Source organism: Theobroma cacao, chromosome 2 (genome assembly GCF_000208745.1).
Source record: "Theobroma cacao cultivar B97-61/B2 chromosome 2, Criollo_cocoa_genome_V2, whole genome shotgun sequence".
In the NCBI taxonomy this organism is placed as follows: domain Eukaryota; kingdom Viridiplantae; phylum Streptophyta; class Magnoliopsida; order Malvales; family Malvaceae; genus Theobroma; species Theobroma cacao.
In genome coordinates this window covers 41,083,778-41,103,901 of record NC_030851.1, presented here as the reverse complement: position 1 = coordinate 41,103,901, position 20,124 = coordinate 41,083,778, and the positions used below count along the sequence as shown (strand labels likewise).

The following is a 20,124-nucleotide window of genomic DNA, read 5'->3' as shown; positions in this document are numbered from 1 at the left end:
GCAGAGCAAGCATGGTACAATGTCACGGGTTGGGGTTACCTTAGATTGTGCCAATGATTTTGACAAGTTTGCCCCACAGCCCACCACCACCAACACGCCTTTCTTACTCTCACTTCACAGCCTCCATTCTATGCATTATCATACATCTACCAGTATTTATTTCTTTCCAACAAAAAATACCCTTGATTTATCTAATCTAGTCTAGTCTATACATTATTATTATTATTATTCAATTTCTATATGCTTTTAGATTTATTAATTGTAGCATCACTGTCAAAATTACAGGATTAGTTTATCGTGTCAAAGGGAGTTTGCAGACAAAATCAGCATTTTAGCAGTAGATGGGGATTTGATTATTTAAATAAAACTTTGGGGTTTGGTTGGTATTCTAAATTTTTCTTATGATGTCATGCAGAAGGAAAATGAAAGAAAAAGTCCATGGTTTTTTGTAGAATAGAGATCACAAAAGTTAGAACAGCTGTGCTTTTCCGTTCAGCACTTGGTTTTGAATAAGTCAAAAATTAGGAAAAATATTACCTTAACGTGATCTGACGTTACAATAAAAGCAAGGATTGTTGAATATCATTAGAATCAATCATCATATTATCATTATTATTTTAGATTAAATCTCGATGATTTTTAAACCCTTATTCTCTTTGTCCTACGTACTCCCAAGTATGAACTTGAAAGATGATGATTAGACAAAAAAAAAAAACCCAAACGCAACGAGCGGATTAGATCAGTCTTGTTTGTCAATTTTGCTTAGGATTTGTGACCCACAATCCGTGTCCCAGGGGTGTGCTCATTGCAAACATATTTCACCACGGAGACCAACACTTACTGAATAGAAACTAGAAAGGCAAGGCCCTTTGAATTCTGGGATTTGTGTTTCTTCTGCAAAGCAACCAGTTTGCTTTGCTGCATTTGCTCAATCAAGGATCTGGGTTTTGCTTTCTAAGTGTTTTCTGACCTGAGTTTTAGTTCAAAACAGTGTTCCTGTGATCGTGCTGGTGAAGCCCATATCATCAACAGTTAGCCTGTTGTGTCTACGGGAAGCTTTCTGTGTTTCGAAGCAAGAGTGGTCTGTTTGGTAAAGTTTGGTGCTTGAATAAGCTGGCACTTGAAAGTTGGGAAGTTTGGATTTGCCTAGAATTTCAATTTGATCAGCGACAATTAGTGGAATTATTGTTTTTTCTTTTGTTAGATATGGATCATGTATATCTTGTGAAGCTTTCGTTACAGGATTCTTTTTTTCTATGAGATTGAACAAGAATGTTGGTATATGTGAAGTTATAGGAATTGATAGTGAACCATCATTTTGATTTGGTAACTAGATTGATGGCAACCACATCACCACCTCCAAATTCCTCTCCTCCTGCTGTGTCACCAGCTTCTGCTACCAATCCACCGCCTCCACCAAGAACTCCTACTCCTCCACCTTCTACCAGTGCTCCACCACCTCAAAACTCTCCTCCTCCTGCACCTTCTACACGTGCCACGCCTCCTCTGTCCAATGCTAATCCACCTCCACCTCTACCTCCTCAACCCCCAGCGTCGCCTCCAGTCACCTCGTCACCACCACCTCCTGCTGAAACTTCACCTCCACCCCCACTGGCCCCACCCCCCCCTCGCCCTGCTGTTTCACCCACTTCCCCTCCGTCCAATTCTACTTCTCCGCCGCCAGCATCACCACCACCAACTCCACCACGTAGTCCTCCACCACCTGCAGCCAGGCCATCACCTGGACCGCCACAAAATTTATCACCACCGCCATCCACTCAACCACCTGACGCTTCACCATCACCACAACCATCACCACCACCACCACCACCACCTCGACAACCACCATCACCTCCACCACCTACGAATTCATCATCGCCACCACCTGTTAATACACCAACACCATCACAATCTCCCAAAATTTCACCGCCACCACTATCTCAATCGCCACCGACAGTACATCCAAATTCACCTCCACCATCTTCTATATCTCCTACTCCAACACCTCCTCCCTCAAAGCTTACACCAGCCAGTTCTCAACCAACACCTTCACCTTCAAATTCTACTTCAAGATCATCTTCACCACCATCTGTATTAAGACTATCACCTCCTCCTCCTCCATCCGATAATCCGACTGTAAATGCTCCCAGTCCCAGTGCGCCAGAAAGCTCAGACTCCTCAGGTAATGATGGCATTGGTGTGGGGGGTGCAGTTGCTATTGGTGTAGCTGTAGGGATCATAGTGCTTAGCCTCATTGGGCTGGCTGTATGGTGCTTGACGAAGCAGAAGAAGAAGAAGCTTACTCGACTTAATGGTGGTTATGTTATGCCGTCCCCACTAGGCTCTTCCCCCAGATCAGGTAGGTTTTTTAATAGCTGCGTTGTTGTTTCCTTGGCATGTTATTGCTTACCCTCCTCTAAAACTTTGAACCTCCTATTCAATTTGGGATCTTTCAGTTATCCTTCAAGCTTTGATTCCCTCCATCCATAATATGATAAATCCATATCCATTTCCTAAGTGCGAATTCAGATGCTGCTTATTGTGTGAAAAGAAAGGGAAAAAGGGGAAAAAGAATACAGCAAATGATAGATTTGTTACGATTTTAACTTGATGAATGTTGAATAACATGAAAGATACTTGGCACTAGGATACTATCCAGTTTATTGCACAAATAAGAAAAAGGTTGCATTGGATCTAACTGCTTATTTTTTTTATACTCCTTTTATTTATTCATTTGCTTAGATTATTGTTGTTAAAATTTTAGATTTGAGCATATCAACTTAAATTCATGTTTTGATCGTTGATATTACCATGCTTTTAGATTCATTCTTTACAAAGACACACTCCTCAGCTCCTCTTATTGGAAGTAGTTCTGGAAGTGATTTTGTGCATTCATTGCCTCTGATGCCCGAACCTGGTAGTTTAGGCAATTCAAGGTCATTGTATACATATGAAGAATTAGCCAAGGCCACAAATGGATTTTCAGAGCAAAATCTTTTGGGTGAAGGTGGATTTGGAGCTGTTTATAAAGGGTTCTTACTAGATGGAAGAGAGGTGGCAGTAAAGCAGCTAAAAATTGGTGGGGGGCAGGGCGAGCGAGAATTTAAAGCTGAGGTTGAAATTATTAGTCGCATACACCATCGTCATTTGGTTTCACTTGTGGGTTACTGCATCTCTGAGAATCGAAGATTGCTCATATATGAATATGTCCCTAATAATACCCTTTATTTCCATCTTCATGGTAAGGCCATAACTGAGCTTCCAAGAATTGATTCACTGCACTGGACTGCTAATCTGACATGTCTTGCTCCTCATTTCAGCAGGGGAAGGTAGGCCCGTTCTGGATTGGGCAACACGTGTTAAAATTGCTGCAGGCGCTGCTCGTGGGATAGCTTATCTCCATGAGGACTGTAAGTATTTCCTTTCACAGATTGATTGCCAAGAAATAATCACCTTTGACACTGGAATCTTCCAAAATACTTAAAAAGGGAATATCTAGTTTTCCAGAATTATGTACTTATCATTTTGCAACAGATTAATGTCTGCTTTTTTTAACTTAATCTCTAAAAATTTCTGTGAGGGAATACACTATGGTATCTTGACGTAATGGCATGTTAGTTTGGCCACAGATCAGCATCTGTTATACATAGTGAGATCAAACAGGCTTTTATCACACAGCAAAAGAAAAAGAAAAAAGGAAGCAATTATTCTTTAACTTATTCCAAGCAAGAAGTAGATGGCAAATTCATCACCGACCGTCTTCTTCTTTTAAGTAAACGATATGTTCTTTTGGCTTGGTTTAGAAAAGGAAGGATCAGTCATCCATCCTTGATTCTTTTGCAGTCCATGATGTAACCTTGATGGAGAGTGTACTCTTTCCAACTGTCCCTTGCAGCGCAGAACTTTCTTTGTAGTAGTGCATATACAGAATTTACCCTGTTCAACATTTGCAGAAACATCTTTCTTTTCTCCTTCTAATCTTTGTTTTCCAAATGAACAGTCAAATGTTTTGTTGGTTGATTAAATTGTCAAGGTTTGTTATTTATATTGTTTCGCATGTTCAATGTCAGGTCATCCTCGTATTATTCACAGGGATATCAAGTCATCAAACATTCTTTTAGATAACAACTTTGAAGCTCGGGTATGGATGTTTTTCTCTTTCCCTCGTCATCGCAAGCTACATTCAGCTCTTATTGCCTTAATTTAGGTCATGGTCTTACAGTTTCTAATCTACCTTACAGGTTTCGGACTTTGGACTTGCCAAGTTAGCTTTGGATGCAAATACACATGTAACTACACGTGTTATGGGAACTTTCGGGTAGGCTCTTAACCATTGACAATATTAATGTTGAAGGAGGGCTCATAGGTCATTTCAACTAGTTTTTGAGATATAGTAGCCAAAGGTATAACTTTTCATTCTTATTGACAATATATACATCAACCATTTTTACATTGGTTGTTCAGATATATGGCCCCTGAATATGCATCAAGTGGTAAATTGACTGAGAAATCCGACGTGTTTTCTTTTGGAGTCGTGCTTTTGGAGCTAATTACTGGACGGAAGCCTGTAGATGCATCTCAACCCCTCGGAGATGAAAGTCTAGTTGAATGGGTAATTTATTGATTTAACCATTCATTAATGTCCAGTCCCAATATTCTAAAATAATTCATCATACGTTCTAGTGTAAATCAATGAGTGTCAAATTATTTTTGGTAAAGTTTGTTACTTCGCTAGTAACAGATTAAGGTGGTTGATTTTGAATGTGGTTCTTTTTTGTGTTGCATTATATAGATTCTTATGACCTAGAAGAAGGGCAAAAGGAAAAGATTTTCTTCTATTTTTTATTGTTTACAAGGATGATGCTGTGGATTCTTTCAGACCTTAGTTGCGGGCTTTTGAAATTGAAGTGCCTTTTTACTCCATCCTAACAAATTGATTCCGAAGCTCTTTTCCTGAATTCTCAAAATGCTAGAGAAAATCTTTTCATAATTCATGGGTAGTTGAAACAAAAGATTTGTCTTTTCACTAAGAGAGTCATGGATAACAAATGGAGTTGTTCACTATTTCTCTACTTGAAGTTTGCTTTTTATTCTAATTTGATGCATATACACATACGTGCTTGTAATAGCCATGAGAACAAGAAAAATAGTGAAAGACATCTGAGTATGCTAAAGAAATAACTAAAACTTGGCTCATGAAAAATCTACTTCATGCTTCAGGCCCGGCCTTTGCTGAATCATGCACTGGATAGTGAGGAATTTGATGGTTTGTCAGATCCAAAGCTTGGCAGAAACTATGTTGAAAGTGAAATGTTTCGGATGATTGAGGCTGCTGCAGCTTGTGTGCGGCATTCAGCTGCGAAAAGACCACGAATGGGACAGGTAGTAAAAGTTTGGTACTGAACAAGTGAATAGTCTTTCTTCTCTTTTCCTTTTTCCCATCTCTGAGTCTGAATATTAGAACTATATGGAGTTATTGTCAGTGTCAAATATTTCTTACTCTAGTTATATTTCTCAGGTTGTGAGAGCTTTTGATAGTTTGGCCACATCAGATCTAACCAATGGAATGAGAGTGGGTGAAAGCGAGGTATATAACTCTGCGCAGCAATCTGAAGAAATAAGATGGTTTCAGAGGATGGCTTTTGGTAGTCAAAATTACAGTTCAGATTATTTTAGCGAGATTAGTAGGGGTAGTTGAAGAAGAACATGGTAAATATTGAAAGGCCATTTCATCTTAAACCCGGAGGGTTTGCAAGCTGAGCTGGACTTCAATTCAAATTAACTAAGTACGGAGGTTTTCGGCTGAAACATACTAATTTGTCCATCTCTGGAATTTGACAGCACCAGATGAGAGAGTTTTTAGACCCTCCAAAAGTTTTCAACATGTATCATTTATGTATTTTCTCCCCCATTCAGCCATTCTACTGAAATTCTTTTGGCTTGTAATTAGTCCATGCCAGTTTTGTTCCAACCAATGGACGTTGGAGTTATAATAAAGCTTGTATTCAAATTTTCCCTCAAAATACCAGCAGATAACATTGTGAGCAGTTAGTTATAGTGTTGTGTTCATGTATTCCCTTATCTCTTGTAAAATCCTCTTTCTAATAAAAAAAAAAAGAAGGAAAAAGCATGTAAACCCATCTATTCCCTTATCTCCAAGCTTAATTTCTCCTTCCTGGCTACAATAAATGAGATCATATACATGTATGTCTGCTGACAATTAGACATACATATTTCACAGGAAGCATGGAAAAACTGAATTGACTAATGATTACAAGAAATGGAGGACATATATCAGATATTGCAGTTTAGGCCCCTTTTAGTTGTATCAGAAACAAGCGAAAGCGCTTTTCTTTATAAGACAAGCTTTATGACAGCTTCGCAGTAGAATTTAAGGAATTTGATTTGGACAGCAATGGTTTCCTTAACGTCTAATATTCTACATATTTTATTTGATTGCGTCATTGTTGGTTTCTTGTTCCTTGTTTTTTGGGAAAGTGATGATTGCCTCCTTTGAGATTGAGAACTTGTCTATGCTTCTGGTAATGCAAAAATATGTAATCTTAAGTCATGGCGGATTGCCTCCCTTTTTAAATTTGCCACAGCCACACATCATTTTTTGTTTGCTTTACCTTTCATAAAACCTCCCGTGAGGAGAAGGAACTGATTCCTTATCAAGTCATGACTTACTTTGTGCAGGCATCTTATTTCCTTCACCACCTTCTTCCTTATTCTTCCACCTTTCACAGCAATGGAGGACTGCAACATGCTGGTAGCTGATTGTATTGTCATATGTTGCTGTAGCCAATGCTTGATTCTCCAAATGGTCATCTTCGTCTTGCTCAAACTTCCTTGCAAACTAATTCGGAAAACGAAAGGATATGCTAAGAAGAAACTTGGACGGGGGAGAAAGGGGAGGACGAGGACTGAGAGGGTAAAGGGTGGATTCCACGATGAGGCTGTAGAAATACACAGGAGTTCCATACGTATAGAAATACTAGAAGGTCTTGCCTGTACTGGTGGTGAAGGCCATGGCTTTCGATGTTGTATAGAGGAAGCTGAGAAGGTGTTGGAAGAGTTGTCTGAGAAAGGAGAGTTTGCATTCGGAAGCTTTTGGGGCAGATGAGAGACATCATCAGGGAATGTCCTCATCATGTGTAGCCAATCAATCAATCAGGGATTTGATTGATAGTATTAATTTTGTACAGGATGATGAATCAACTGAAAATGGTTATTTGGGGTGCATGAGACCGAAAATGTGCTGTAGATTTTGATTCAGGTGCGGCGCCATGGCCTGGGGTAATACTAGCAGTGTGTGCTAAAAACCAAAAAACCTGTTTCGAGGATGCAATTTTACCTCAAGCAAGCAGTACCCCTTCACTCGCTTGAGGATGCAATTTGGTTAACCAGGCTTAATCAGGTAAGATGAGATAAAAGCATTTCTTCATCTTTTGACACGATGAAACATATTTTAGCACTAAAGTTATTCATAAGTAGAACAATTAATGTTGCATATTGTTGGAGAAGCAAGGGTGATAAAATAATTAAACAAGATTATGAGACCATAAAATTAATTAAAGGAAGACATTAAAGTTTGAGAGAAAGACGCAGGTGGGGTCCAATAATTGTCCCAGCACACGCATGTGGTCTTACCAGTTGAACTTTAAGACAGAACAGACAGCAAGAGTGTGGATTGGATCCCCTTCCCATCCCTTCCCTTTCCTTGTCCTTTCAAAACAAAAACGCGCTTTCCATTTTGAACCATTCCAAATTGGAATTTTCCCACCCCACCCAACGCCACGTCTTCCCCTTCTCTTAACAAACCAACCACCACGTATGTATATCGCTCCTCCTCTCTTTCTTTTTGTCTTTGCTCCTCTTCTTCTTCTTCCTCTTCCTCTTAATAATTTCTCCTTCTCGTCCCCTCCCTAATATCTCTAACCCTCATGCCCACCATGACCACCAACCAATCCCAGCACCAACTCAAGCAACTCAAAGACATATTCATGCGGTTCGACATGGATTCCGATGGCAGCCTCACGCATCTTGAGCTCGCCGCTCTCTTGCGCTCCTTGGGCCTCAAACCTAGCGGTGACCAACTCCACATTTTGCTACACAACATGGATGCTAACGGGAATGGCTTTGTCGAGTTCGATGAATTGGTCAATGCCATAATGCCCGACATGAGCGAGCAGGTTTTGATCAACCAGGCGCAGTTGTTGGAGGTTTTCCGATCATTTGACCGGGACGGCAATGGATTCATTACCGCGGCTGAGCTTGCAGGGTCCATGTCCAAGATGGGGCATCCCTTGACGTACCGTGAACTTACGGAGATGATGAGAGAGGCCGATACCAATGGAGATGGCGTCATAAGTTTCAACGAGTTTGCAAACATCATGGCAAAATCGGCTGCCGATTTTCTTGGCATTAAAGTCAATTGATTCATCGTCCGGATCCCATGTTGCATCATTAATCTTTTTGCTCCTGTGAATACATGTAGCTACTTATATCAACGAGGATGATGGATAGGAATTGTGTTCATGGTTTGATGATGTACGTGATTCTTCCAACCCGATTGACTTGAAATTAGTTTCAATATTAATATTCTCTTTCTCTTTTGCTTTTTGTTCTTTGATCATCACATATACCATCAGTGATGTACATGAGACATGATTGATTTCGAGGAAGGAGGACTTGGGAGTTGAGTCATCGTCTCAAATTAAATATCTGGTTGATCACAGAAAGAAACAAGTTGCAATTTGGGAATTATTGGTCTGACTTAAGTCTCGGGTATTTCATTGTCAAGATGTGGCCGTGAAACTAGGTTTTATCCACCCACCCATTGCCCACTTGCTACTATAATAATATAACAATTTTTTTGTTTTTTTGTCAGCTTGGGAGAGTAGTATAGTATATAATTGGTCTAAATTGATGTACAAAAAACAGGATTAAATTATCCAACACTGTTTATGTTTATCCTTGAATAAAAAAGGTGGATGCTTTTTTAAATGCAATTGCTAAAATGAATAGTAATACAGACGGCATCTCTGAGAAACCAACAAAGATGGAAGAATACAATCGAATTTGAGACAAATTTTCATTGAAAAAAGAACCTTACACTTATTTAGTTACCAAAAAGAATTGATTTATTAAACATATGAATGAAAATTGAGCCTGAAACAGCTGCACTATTTCTAACTCTAAAACTATAACCGCTCTTCTAACTCATGCCATGCCTCCGATTTTGTCTAAAATACAAGAGTTATGGTACAAAAAGTGGGGGAAAATTGTAAGTTGCCCCCACGGCAAAGACTCAAAATTTACAATATCCGGGATGCAGATGCTCTATGTTTCTGCCATCCACATGCAAAATACTGAATTTTGCTTCTGTACATTGTCTGCCTGTGATTGATCCTACTTGCCGTGAAACCCCCTATCGTATAATTCATGTCCTGCAGGCAGAATTTCAGGTTTGGGCATATTTCCACCATCCACAGGAATCATACAGCTAATATCACCTGTGTTCGTGTGATTCTTATCTTTGGCACATGCTTGCTGCTCTACGTGCCGTGAAACCCACAGTTGTTGGGCGGATGGACCTTTGGCGCACCATCTCACAGTAGTCCGGATCATTTGACCGCCCCTCATGCCTTATCCACTGTATCATTCCATGATACATGGGAAAGAAGCGCATCTGAATTGCCGAGTATAAGAAGTATGGGATCAGGGTTGCGATCACAACGAAAAGTGTGATGAGCCAGTATGAAGGAGCTGGGGCAAGAGCTTCAATGAAGACTTGGTAAGCATTAGTTGAAAAGCTGGGAGGCAAGGCACCATATACCAACTGAAACAGATACCAGACTGCGATTGAGCCCCAGATGACAATATGTTGTATTAAGGTGAAGTAACTAATTGAAAGGGCCATCTGCAGGTTCACAGCCCAGACTACGCATGTGTACATTGTTCCCCCTAAAATTTCTCTACCAGCAGTTTTTCCTGCATGATTGAATGCTTCGTGCTCCAATGCTTTTGAGCACAAGAAGAAAATGGTTATGGCGCTGTAAAACCCATTAAACATCCAGCTGACTATGCGGCACCAGCTGAAGAGAACATTCTGCACCCCTTCTTGGTATAACAGAGGAAACTGCCATAAAACAGCACAAAACAGTTAACAAAGGTTTCATAATAATTTGCTAAGAAACCCAAATATGGTGAATAAAGCCCAGAAAACAGAAATAAAAGACCCACCTTGAGACAGAAGCGTGCAGATACATCCTGGTCAAAAACTCCCATAGCAATTACTGGAATTGATGAGAAGAATACATTATACAGCGACAAATACCAATCATTGTAGGCAGGTTGCGCTGAAAACGATGCGTATGCCTCGTATAAAAAGATTGTGAAACCGAATGTAATATTCTTGTAGAAAAAGTAGCATATCTGGCAACAGAAGAATAAAGCCAGTCAGGCTTTGAAGGAGTAACCTTTTCATGCAAGTCAAAGCAGTCTGTCAATCGATAACCTCTAGTTTTATTAAATTGTTTTAATAATTTAAAGAATGACTAGTGACTAAAGCAACAAATGAACGCATTATTACCATTGATGAAATTCTCCTGTAACACCAATGTCCATGCACAAGTAGCAAGCGTTCCAAATATCGAAACTGAGCAATTGCAACATCACTTGACATCACTGCCTGCATTAGAAGAAATAAAATGATAAGAAAAAAGGAGTTTGTGAGCACAAAAAATCATTTAAGAGATTCTAATATCCTTCAACAGTTACAAATTACAATGCTTTCAGTATTGTTCTTAGCATCCCTGGCAAATTAAAAGTGAATATTAAATTATAAATACCTGCATTCCTTCCACACCACTGATTCCAATTCCAATATCTGCTTCTTGAAGCATTCCCACATCATTAGCACCATCACCGATAGCTAAAGTTGTTTTCCCAGTTCCTGATTTAACTAGTCTTGTAACCTATGAATGTCAGTTTTGTCATTAAAAACATATAATTACTTGAAGCAAAGACCAACTGATGAAAGGAAAGGGGAATGAAGAATGAACTCAAAATTGACTTGTTAACAGTAAAATCACAGAAAAGTTGTAATCCTACCAGTGCCTTCTGTTTTGGTGAAGAGCGGCAGCAAATTACAGATGCACAACCAATGGCAAGCTCCAAAAATATATTCTTTATATCATCCTCTAGAGCATAAGCAAGTGATTTCCCATCAATGATCAAAGCAAAAGCCTCAGAGCTTGCACTTGATGCAGTGACCTGAGCCTTCCCTTGAATTATCTGTTCAAGGACGCTTTTCCTTGAAGCCTAAAAGAAAATCATCCTATTAATATATTACATATATTATACACACATATACAGGCACACAAAGCACAAAATTCATAAAAAAGTATTAGCACCTCACAATTTCCCTGCACCATAAAATATTAATAACAATAATAGAGAAAAAACAAATAAACAGAAGCATGAGGAACATATAATACTCAACACACCAGTCATGGTATAAATTCCTACTTTTCTTTAGACCTGCTTCTTATGACAAATTCAGAGATTAATGAGAATTAACCCATCTTCCGAGAGAGGGAGATGGGATGGGGGATTATAAGAATTTGCTCTGTTCTTTCAGGAGATGGCATTGATTCAACAACCCCTTCACTCTATAGTATATTGTCCTTTCTCTACCACAGTAGTTTTGCAGAGACAAACTTTTTCTTTTCTTTTAAAATGTATGTATCAATTGAATTTAGTTGTCAATTCTTGTAGATTTAGTAAGCACTGTCTATCAAATCCATCTCCTTGTATTTTTTTATAAAGAAGGACATAAAAACAGCCAGCACTTGGACACTTGGTACAATTTAACCAAGTTATGTTTGAAAGGCAGCCTCAGAATTCAACTTGTCGGCAGAATCTAGTTATAAGAAAAGCTAATAATTTCTTTAAAAGCAGCCAAAGTAAGCATGGCTGTTAATTATTCAACAGATATACAGGCCTAATAGGTCCATTAGAGGGAATGATGTCAACAGTTATGCAAGCTAACTACTCATGCTTTGCAGCATTATATCATACAAAAGAAGTTGCTCATGTCATTGCCATATAGATATAAGAGAAGCTCTAAGAACTACAATTTTAAGTCATTTTACCTTGGTGATGGCATTGTTTTGTCCAGTTTTTTCCAATGACTGGATTTCTGGAGTGTCTAAATTGATTATAATCTGCTTCATTCCTTGTCTAAGCAAACTACAAGCATAGCTGCAAATTTATAAATTCAGGTTAGCAATCACAATGAGCAAATTAATGAACATTTTACCATTAGCAGAAACAGAAAAAGTCATACCCAGAAAGCATACCCAATATTGATGGCAGTTTCCATCTTGTCTCCAGTCAACACCCATAGCTTAATCCCTGCTTGAGCAAGCTTGTCAATGCAGTCAGGAACCTGTTCAGTAGAATAAAAGAAATATATCAGTCCCCCACATCCCTCCAAGAAGATTAAATTATACTCTATATATTCCACCCTACCCCATTTTGAAGTTTGTCCTCAACAGCTGTAGCACCTAAGAGAATTAGCTCCCTCTCAATTTTGTCTGCAACTTCATCAATTAATGTTTCACTATCTGCACTAACTGAGTTTTTTGCCTCAGTGAATTTCTCATTGAACACGTTGTAGTCATTTTCAGAAAGTTCACGATAGGCCAGTAGTAGTGTCCTCAGGCCTGCATCTGCATACTCATTAATGTGCTCCCTAGTATCCTCTTCAAAGTCACGACCATTCTTGGCCAGCCTTTCAAACATTACACTGCATAGGGTAAAACATCATGATGATATTGTAGTGCAACTAAAAGGGAAATAAATGTTATTGATGTGCTCAAAATTTCGGTTTAGTTTATACTAACCTGTCAGCACCTTTGCAAAGTAGTAGAAGTTTTCCCTCCTCATCTCTCACAATTACAGACATCCGTTTTCTGGAGCTGTTAAACTCTAGAACATTCACAAGTGTATACAACCTGCAAAATGGAAATTATTCACTCAAAATATTCTTAAACAAGTGAAGCATCATTCTAAGGACAATATCCCTGCATGCTGATGGGTATATACTCGTACATGCAAAGAGTAACATATAAACCATTCTGTCTCCTTTCTTTCTTTAATTAGACAACTATATTAGAGGGAAAACAAAACAGTGAAAGCAAGTTAAGAGGATCAACTGGATCTTTCTGACCATGAAGCTGATATTTAGTTTAGTAGCCCCATGCAATCAAAGTTTCTAATTTCAAAGAAAATGAATCCATCTTTCAGCGACCATTGCCTAAAAAACAATGCTCTAAGATAAACAAGAAAGCTATAAAGCATTCATTTCTTGTTTGATCTGTTTTCTACTGAGATTAAACAGACTAGTATGTTCCTATTAAGCTTATAAATGGTTCAGGGGCCAGGTGAACTTGACATCAAGATATTCCCACAACGTTAGCCAATGGCATAAAATAAGCATAAGATGATTTTATAACGACATAATGTGCAGTTAGTTAAGGCATGAAAAGATATTTTCACCTGTCAACTTTCTTTCCAGACACAGGATCCAACTCAAGTATGGAGATGCTTGTTTGTGTCCTTTTGTAGAATTCAAAGCCGAGTTCTCTTGCTGCAATCACAAATGCTGCTTCATCAGGTGATTCAGCCTCATACATAACTTTCCCTGTATCTTCATCCACTTCAGGTATTGCAGTATGACAGATCGCTAATAGACGAAAAAACTTCTGGATGACATCTGCACAAGGCTCATTAACCCAGTTTCCATTCATGATCCTTTCATCCTTAAAGTTAAAGCCTTTAACGGTTGGCTTTATATCAGTAGAACCATGATTATGATTCAGACCGTTTAGTTTTTCATGAGCCAAGGGTGAACCTTTCTTTCTATCCATAGCCCTCTCAACCTCTGTAACACCACGGCCATAAGCTGTACCAGCTACAGAACACTTGATGAACTCCATCGAATTGCACGTTAATGTTCCTGTCTTATCAGACAGCATTGTATCAACTTGGCCAAGCTCTTCAATCAAATTAGAAGTACGGGCATGCGCTGGTTTGTCAGCCTCCTCATAATACATGTGAATATCTTGATTGATGAAGATGCTCTGAAGAACTTTAACAATTTCTATTGACACGTACAAGGAGATGGGGATGAAGTAGCTATAAAGAAGAAGAGCCGTTAGGAAGTGATATATTGCTGCAGCTGGGGCTTTTTTAGGATCAAAGAAAATGTCAGAACTATCAGGTCTAAGATACCATCTGTCTTTGATCCTTCCATTTTCCAGGTCCTTTCTAGTTGCAACTCCAAAGAAAATGGAACCAACAAATCCCATTATAAATACAATAAAAAACATTAAGTAGATAATACGATCCATCTTCTTCTCAATTTTGCTTCTTTTAGAAGGAGGGTCTGTAGAATTTTGCATGACCTTGGTGTCATGACCAGTGAAGACAACGGCCCCATATATGTATTCTGTATTCCGGAGTTTTGAGTCTCGTAGGAGAAGTTGTTGAGGAGAAAGGGGGTACTGTTGCTCTTCAAACTCCATACTTCCAACAAAAGAGTACAAATTTGCATTTGGGTCCTCACATTTAATAGTAGCCTTAAAGTCCTGAAAGTTATAGTCTTCCTGTAAGGATGAAGTTACCTCTAGTGCTTGTTTCAATTTCAAATTGGTTTCCCCATCAAGGTTCATGGTCTCAACATAGCAGACTGCATCCTCATAACTGGATGCAAGCAAGATGAGGTCTGTTGGAAAAAATTCATCTTTTTGCACCTTTACAATGTCTCCCACTCTAAGATTCTTCCATTCAGAATACTGAAAGTTTCCATCACGTTGATGAACTTTTACCTTTCTGTTGTTCACCTCAATATCCTGAAGACATTGCGGATTGAACCATCAATTGTTGAACATAAAAAAAACAACCAAGTTATGGAAATTTAAATTTTGCAGTTCTAGAAAGCATCTGGACCTCGAGCTAACTAGCAGCAAGACAATCCCGCAATGAAAGAAGTACAAGCATTTAGGTATTAATAAAACTCAATCAATTTCTTTGATTACACACACAGTCCAGCTGAAAACAACTTGATATACCGAGAAAGCAGAGCAGATGTATTTTATGGCAATCAAGATGGTCCATGCATACAGCAAAAGGATGATGCAATTGAGCAATGATGTGATGTTCTGATCCTATTTACAGCCAAAATGACCTTTACATCTACAACAAAAACACAAGGCAAATGCCAACATTGCCAATCAAGTAAACATTTTAACAAATTTTTCCTTTCTATATATGGAATATAAATTGAATGTACTCCACTAAAAGGAAACGATTCCCATATTCCTGTACTGTGTTCTCTTGCCCGCCTATAAAAATTAGGAGGCTTCTTCAAAAATTCGCCCAAATTTATAAATAAAATAAAAAATTAAAGAGAAATGAGATCAGAAAATAAAAAAGTGCAGTGCAAAGGGGAACGTTGAAAATCCTCTAGAACTAATAATTATCTCCTAGCTGAAGAGCTAATTAAACAGAAGTCGACAATCCAAAAAATAAAAGAAAAAGAAAGGAAAGGAAACTAACGAGTAGTGAGAAAATAATAAAGCGAAAAAGTAGAAAGCAAAAAAAAGAGTGAAACCTGCTGATTTCGGCGCCAATCTTCGACACCTTCTTTGACCATAGTTGCGCCAATAACGATGATTAGAGGGACGATAGCACTAATGGCGGAATAAGGTGCGAGAGGAGTGAGAGAGAGTATACCAGTGACCAAAAAGAAAAAGTTAGCAACCCTCCTGAATTGCTCGAACAATGACTTTGGCAAGAACGTAGCAACTGTATACTTAGCAGTCCTGACATAATTATCACAGTAATTGCGGATTCCCGCTTCCGAGCAATCTGGTTCGTTGCAAAAAACTACCCTGGAGAATCCTGGCCCCCCAATCTGCGAATGGTCTTCCTTGAATGATGCTTTACCACATGCAAATCCATAGATCTTGCTCAACACCAGCTTCCTCCTTCTACCACCACCCATTCTCTTTCTTTCTCTCTTTATCAAAACTAACAACAATTAATTCTTCGCTGCTAAATTAATGCAGCTTTTCCCCCCAAACACTTCTCCTCTGAATCTTAATTTCTCATTTAACAATATATGTACATACTGTGTAAATGTACAGTCTAGTCTGTATGTATATTCAACTGGATATATAAAAGAAGAAAAAAAAACAGAGCTTGTTTAAGGGCAACAACTGGCAACAAACCCCAAAATATTCGAAAGGAAAAACAAAAGCAGAGGCCCCAGAACGAAAATGATAAAATAAGAGGAATACCAGTTTACAAAAACAAAAACACAAACCCAGATAAAGTTTGAGGTGTGGAGCTCAAAACCCCAGAGAATGAATAAAGAAATAGGATTTCGCAGCCAGAAATGAAACTTTTTTGCGAATGAAAAAATTTAGACTTCAGACAGAGAGAGGAAAGCAGAGGACATATATATGCAAAGGGTTGGCTTTGAAAGAGAAAGTACTCAGAAACAGAGGGAGAATTTTACAAGATAGTATAATCAAATTAATAGGAAGAAAGGATGTCATTTGATTCTCCCATATATAATATGAGAAGAAAATGGTTGAAGAAGCTTGGAAGAAAAAAAAGGGGGGGGGGGTCTTGAAAATTCAGATAAATGACATTTCTTTGGTTTATTTTTGGTTTCTCTGCTCCTAGGATATAGCTGTGATTAGCCGAAGCTTTGAACGAAGACTTGGATGGAATGATTGACTTTTGATTATGGACGCGCATTGCCCCTTTTACATTTCCAACATCTGTTTTTCATTTTTCTTAGAAAAACAGATGGGGATATTGAGAGATTATAGAATATTACTTGGCATCCCTCAACATGTCATAAATTGTCGCGGGCAAACTTCCTTTGCCTTTTACAAATTCATCCATGCCAACGGTGACCGTTGCTTTCCGTTTTTTATTTAGTCGTCTTCTTCTTCTTATCCTCTCTCTCTCTCTCTCTCTCTCTAACAAGTTTCCTAGAAATTGTAATAATACTACCCAATTTTGTACATAATTATTAAAGGGTAATGAACAAGAGATGCGCCGCCGTCGTCGTCGTGGCGGAGAAGGAAGGAGGCAACGTGTAGGAGGGGTGATTGGTCAAAGCCTCATCACATCTCGATCACATGCATCCAAATTTTCCCTCACCAGTAAGAGAGGAGTTACTGGTTCACAAAATATGTGAGTTTTTTGGACAATAAAAAGACAAAACCAGCGGAGGTTTGGATTTGTAACTTGTAAGACAAAAACTAAGAAAAAGCAAAGGAGTTGAGCACATGAGGCAGGTGTCCCAATTCTAAGAAGACGCCGTGGAAGAAGATACTGAGGACTGGGGATGGGGATGGGGATGGCTCAACAGTCCCAAATTACAATTGCAATGCCGTCACCTCATATGTCATAAATAACTATATATCAACTATTTTATTTAAAACTTATATATTTTGTATTAATAACAAACACATTATTTTCTCTCTAAAAAAACCCATTATTCAATTTTCAATTGTTAATTGCCTTATGTAATTTTTTTGAGAGTAAATAACTATGTTTGATTATAATTACGAATTTTTAATTTGTATTTAAAAATCAAAATGCGCTACATATAATCTCGTCAAATATTTCAAAAAAATTAAAATATATATTTCAATTTTATATCATAACGAGTTCTTAATAAGTTTATAGAAATGAGATAACTCTAGTCATCTCATGAAATAAGCATTTTGAGAAGAGGAGAATGATTGGGGCTCACCAAACGAAGGTGTGTAGAAGCCAAGGCAATGCAATGTGCAAAGACATGGACCAAGCGTGTACCTCAAAGTAGGCTTTTGGGGTTTGCCCGTTTAGGGGGTTAGATGAGAGACAAAGATGGATGTACTTCTCCTTCTAGAAACAAGATCCAAGTTTAAAGACCCGCATGTGCCGATGGCTATCATATCTCAATTAGTGTTTGGTGTAACCTCACCTCCGCAAACTTCGTCTTGATTATATTATCACGTTTCATAGAAATTTTGTGTTAATTAATTTTAATCATAATACATATACATCTATATATGTCAAATATTCTTTTAATAATTATGTGTTTTTATTTCTTCGTCCCAAAATTTACCATGGTCTTAGAAGTAAGTTTATTGGTAATATAAAGTAATACGAGACTCGATTGAGTAATACTGTAATGACGTTACTCAACAAATATTTCTTTCAATACTTATATATAGTTGAAATTTGTTGTGTACGTTTAACTCTTACTTGCTTGCTCGTCTTTTTATTTAGGCCCACAATTCCAATTTTGAAAAGTCCTAATTTTAGATCACCAACCATTCATTAATATAGAATGATTCAATCATTAATGATAAATGAGATCATCTTGGTGAATGCCGATGGAATCAAACTTTAGTAATTAAATTACTACAATATCCTAAATAGGATACCAAATCCTATAAGATAGGCTTAGGTTGTTATCGTTATGGCTCATCTTGGTTCCCATAATTAAGGGTCTTAATTAGGCTTCCCCAACTTCAATCTTCAACCGCATAAATTATTTTCTTTATCTTAGAAATACAAGAGATGAGGTGCTTTAATTTTATAATATTTTAATAATGTGTGCACATATATATATAAATAAATAAACATGTACTTTCTCTCATATTTTCCTATGTATTATCTCCCTTTTTATATATACTAAAATTCGACTTGAGTGACAAGTCTTGTCAATTGTAACTCACCACTCTTTCAGGTTACTAGTGATGCAGCTTGCCCAAAATCAAATCTCATAACAATTTTCCTTTAATGGTTTTATGTGAAAAACTTGATCGTTTCTTTTTACTTACAATACTCTCTTACTGATCTATTCATATAGTACTGTCTGAGAGTCTCATCAAAACTTCTTTATATATATATATAGTGAATTAGTTATAGACCTCATGGTTGAGACGAGAAACAGTTGGCAAATTGGACAAGACGTAAGCAAATTAGGGCCAAAATAAAGTTTGGCAAAGTAAATAAGTAAATTTGGCATTAATTGGAGCAAGACATGTTCCTAACTTAATTTTTTCAATGTTTATCTGTAACGGAGGGGATCAACAATTATTTCCAACCAAATATGCAGTTATAGATTAATATACATTTGATGAATTTGGTGATACCGATATTGTCTGTACTTAAGTAGATGGTCGCCTTTTGAGACCAAAACATTTTTGTCTGACTAATCAAAACTATAATTTGGGTTGGTAACACGTAACAATTTTGAAAATGTATGTTGTGTTTGATTGGATGGCGGAGCGTAGGGTCCTTGATGAATAATATATATATAATTTTGTCATCATCACATCGAATATATAATATTGTGTGAGTGGGACACCCCTGAAAGAAATGAATGAAAATATCACTAGCTAGCCCGGAAGATTCCCATGCAACGCATGCCAAACCAATCAAATAGCTTACAGATATCGATGGATATATATTCATCCTCATCTTCCCCTTGGAATTTGGATGAAATTAAAAGCCCATCAGGATGAAACAGTGAGTGATGGATACATACATCTTTTTTATATTGAAAAATTCATGTGAATCAAGCAGCTCCAACAATAATGGCAAACCTGCTGCCGGGGGCTGGGGTCATCACTTTGATAGCTACATAATTACATACATGATATCAAATTTTCACAATGGTAAGTCGTGAGTCACTCTTTTGGAATTTTTTGTCCTATAAGTCACATCCACGAATGTACATATATATATGGATTGTACCTTCTGAGATATGTTTACAAGATCAGCCACTAGATAGGTATATTTGGCATCGGATTGTACGTTGGTGATGGGCAGATGGCATTGTGTATTTATGGGAAACGATTGTTGACTTTTGTTTGTTAGTAGTATTGGAGACTTGAGAGGGCGTAGCTATCAAAGTGGGTGGGCGGCTCTGCCTCTTTCTGTATGTTTCTGCCTGGTTTGTTGTAATATTGAAAAGGAAATTTCCTTAACCTCTACAGGTTGATGAGAATGATTATTCCTCCTGCTGACAAGGAA

At 37.9% G+C, this 20,124-nt stretch overlaps 4 protein-coding genes across 5 annotated transcripts; 3 read left to right on the top strand and 1 right to left on the bottom strand.

Moving 5' to 3' along the window:
* LOC18610577 (proline-rich receptor-like protein kinase PERK9) lies at positions 137-6,073 on the top strand. 2 transcript variants are annotated; one of them, XM_018115407.1, is made up of 8 exons: positions 137-2,359; positions 2,822-3,241; positions 3,324-3,410; positions 4,071-4,141; positions 4,242-4,318; positions 4,465-4,612; positions 5,221-5,382; positions 5,519-6,073. In XM_018115407.1, exons 1-8 carry the CDS (start codon positions 1,339-1,341, stop codon positions 5,696-5,698), a joined length of 2,166 nt encoding a protein of 721 aa, XP_017970896.1. In that variant the 5' UTR covers positions 137-1,338; the 3' UTR covers positions 5,699-6,073. The 2 variants fall into 2 exon arrangements, with proteins under 2 accessions (XP_017970896.1, XP_007046368.2); XM_007046306.2 differs by having other exon boundaries at positions 3,321-3,410.
* On the top strand, positions 6,247-8,350 carry LOC18610576. The gene has a single exon (XM_018115409.1). The coding sequence runs from the start codon at positions 6,752-6,754 to the stop codon at positions 7,124-7,126; it is 375 nt and encodes a 124-aa protein (XP_017970898.1). The 5' UTR covers positions 6,247-6,751; the 3' UTR covers positions 7,127-8,350.
* On the top strand, positions 7,773-8,618 carry LOC108660932 (probable calcium-binding protein CML15). The gene has a single exon (XM_018115408.1). The coding sequence runs from the start codon at positions 7,947-7,949 to the stop codon at positions 8,439-8,441; it is 495 nt and encodes a 164-aa protein (XP_017970897.1). The 5' UTR covers positions 7,773-7,946; the 3' UTR covers positions 8,442-8,618.
* On the bottom strand, positions 9,074-17,362 carry LOC18610574 (putative phospholipid-transporting ATPase 9). Its single transcript, XM_007046302.2, has 11 exons — positions 15,686-17,362; positions 13,570-14,924; positions 12,915-13,025; positions 12,541-12,817; positions 12,369-12,457; positions 12,162-12,270; positions 11,119-11,328; positions 10,857-10,982; positions 10,598-10,696; positions 10,249-10,440; positions 9,074-10,144 (listed from the first exon to the last, which is right to left on the bottom strand). Exons 1-11 carry the CDS (start codon positions 16,076-16,078, stop codon positions 9,536-9,538), a joined length of 3,570 nt encoding a protein of 1,189 aa, XP_007046364.2. The 5' UTR covers positions 16,079-17,362; the 3' UTR covers positions 9,074-9,535.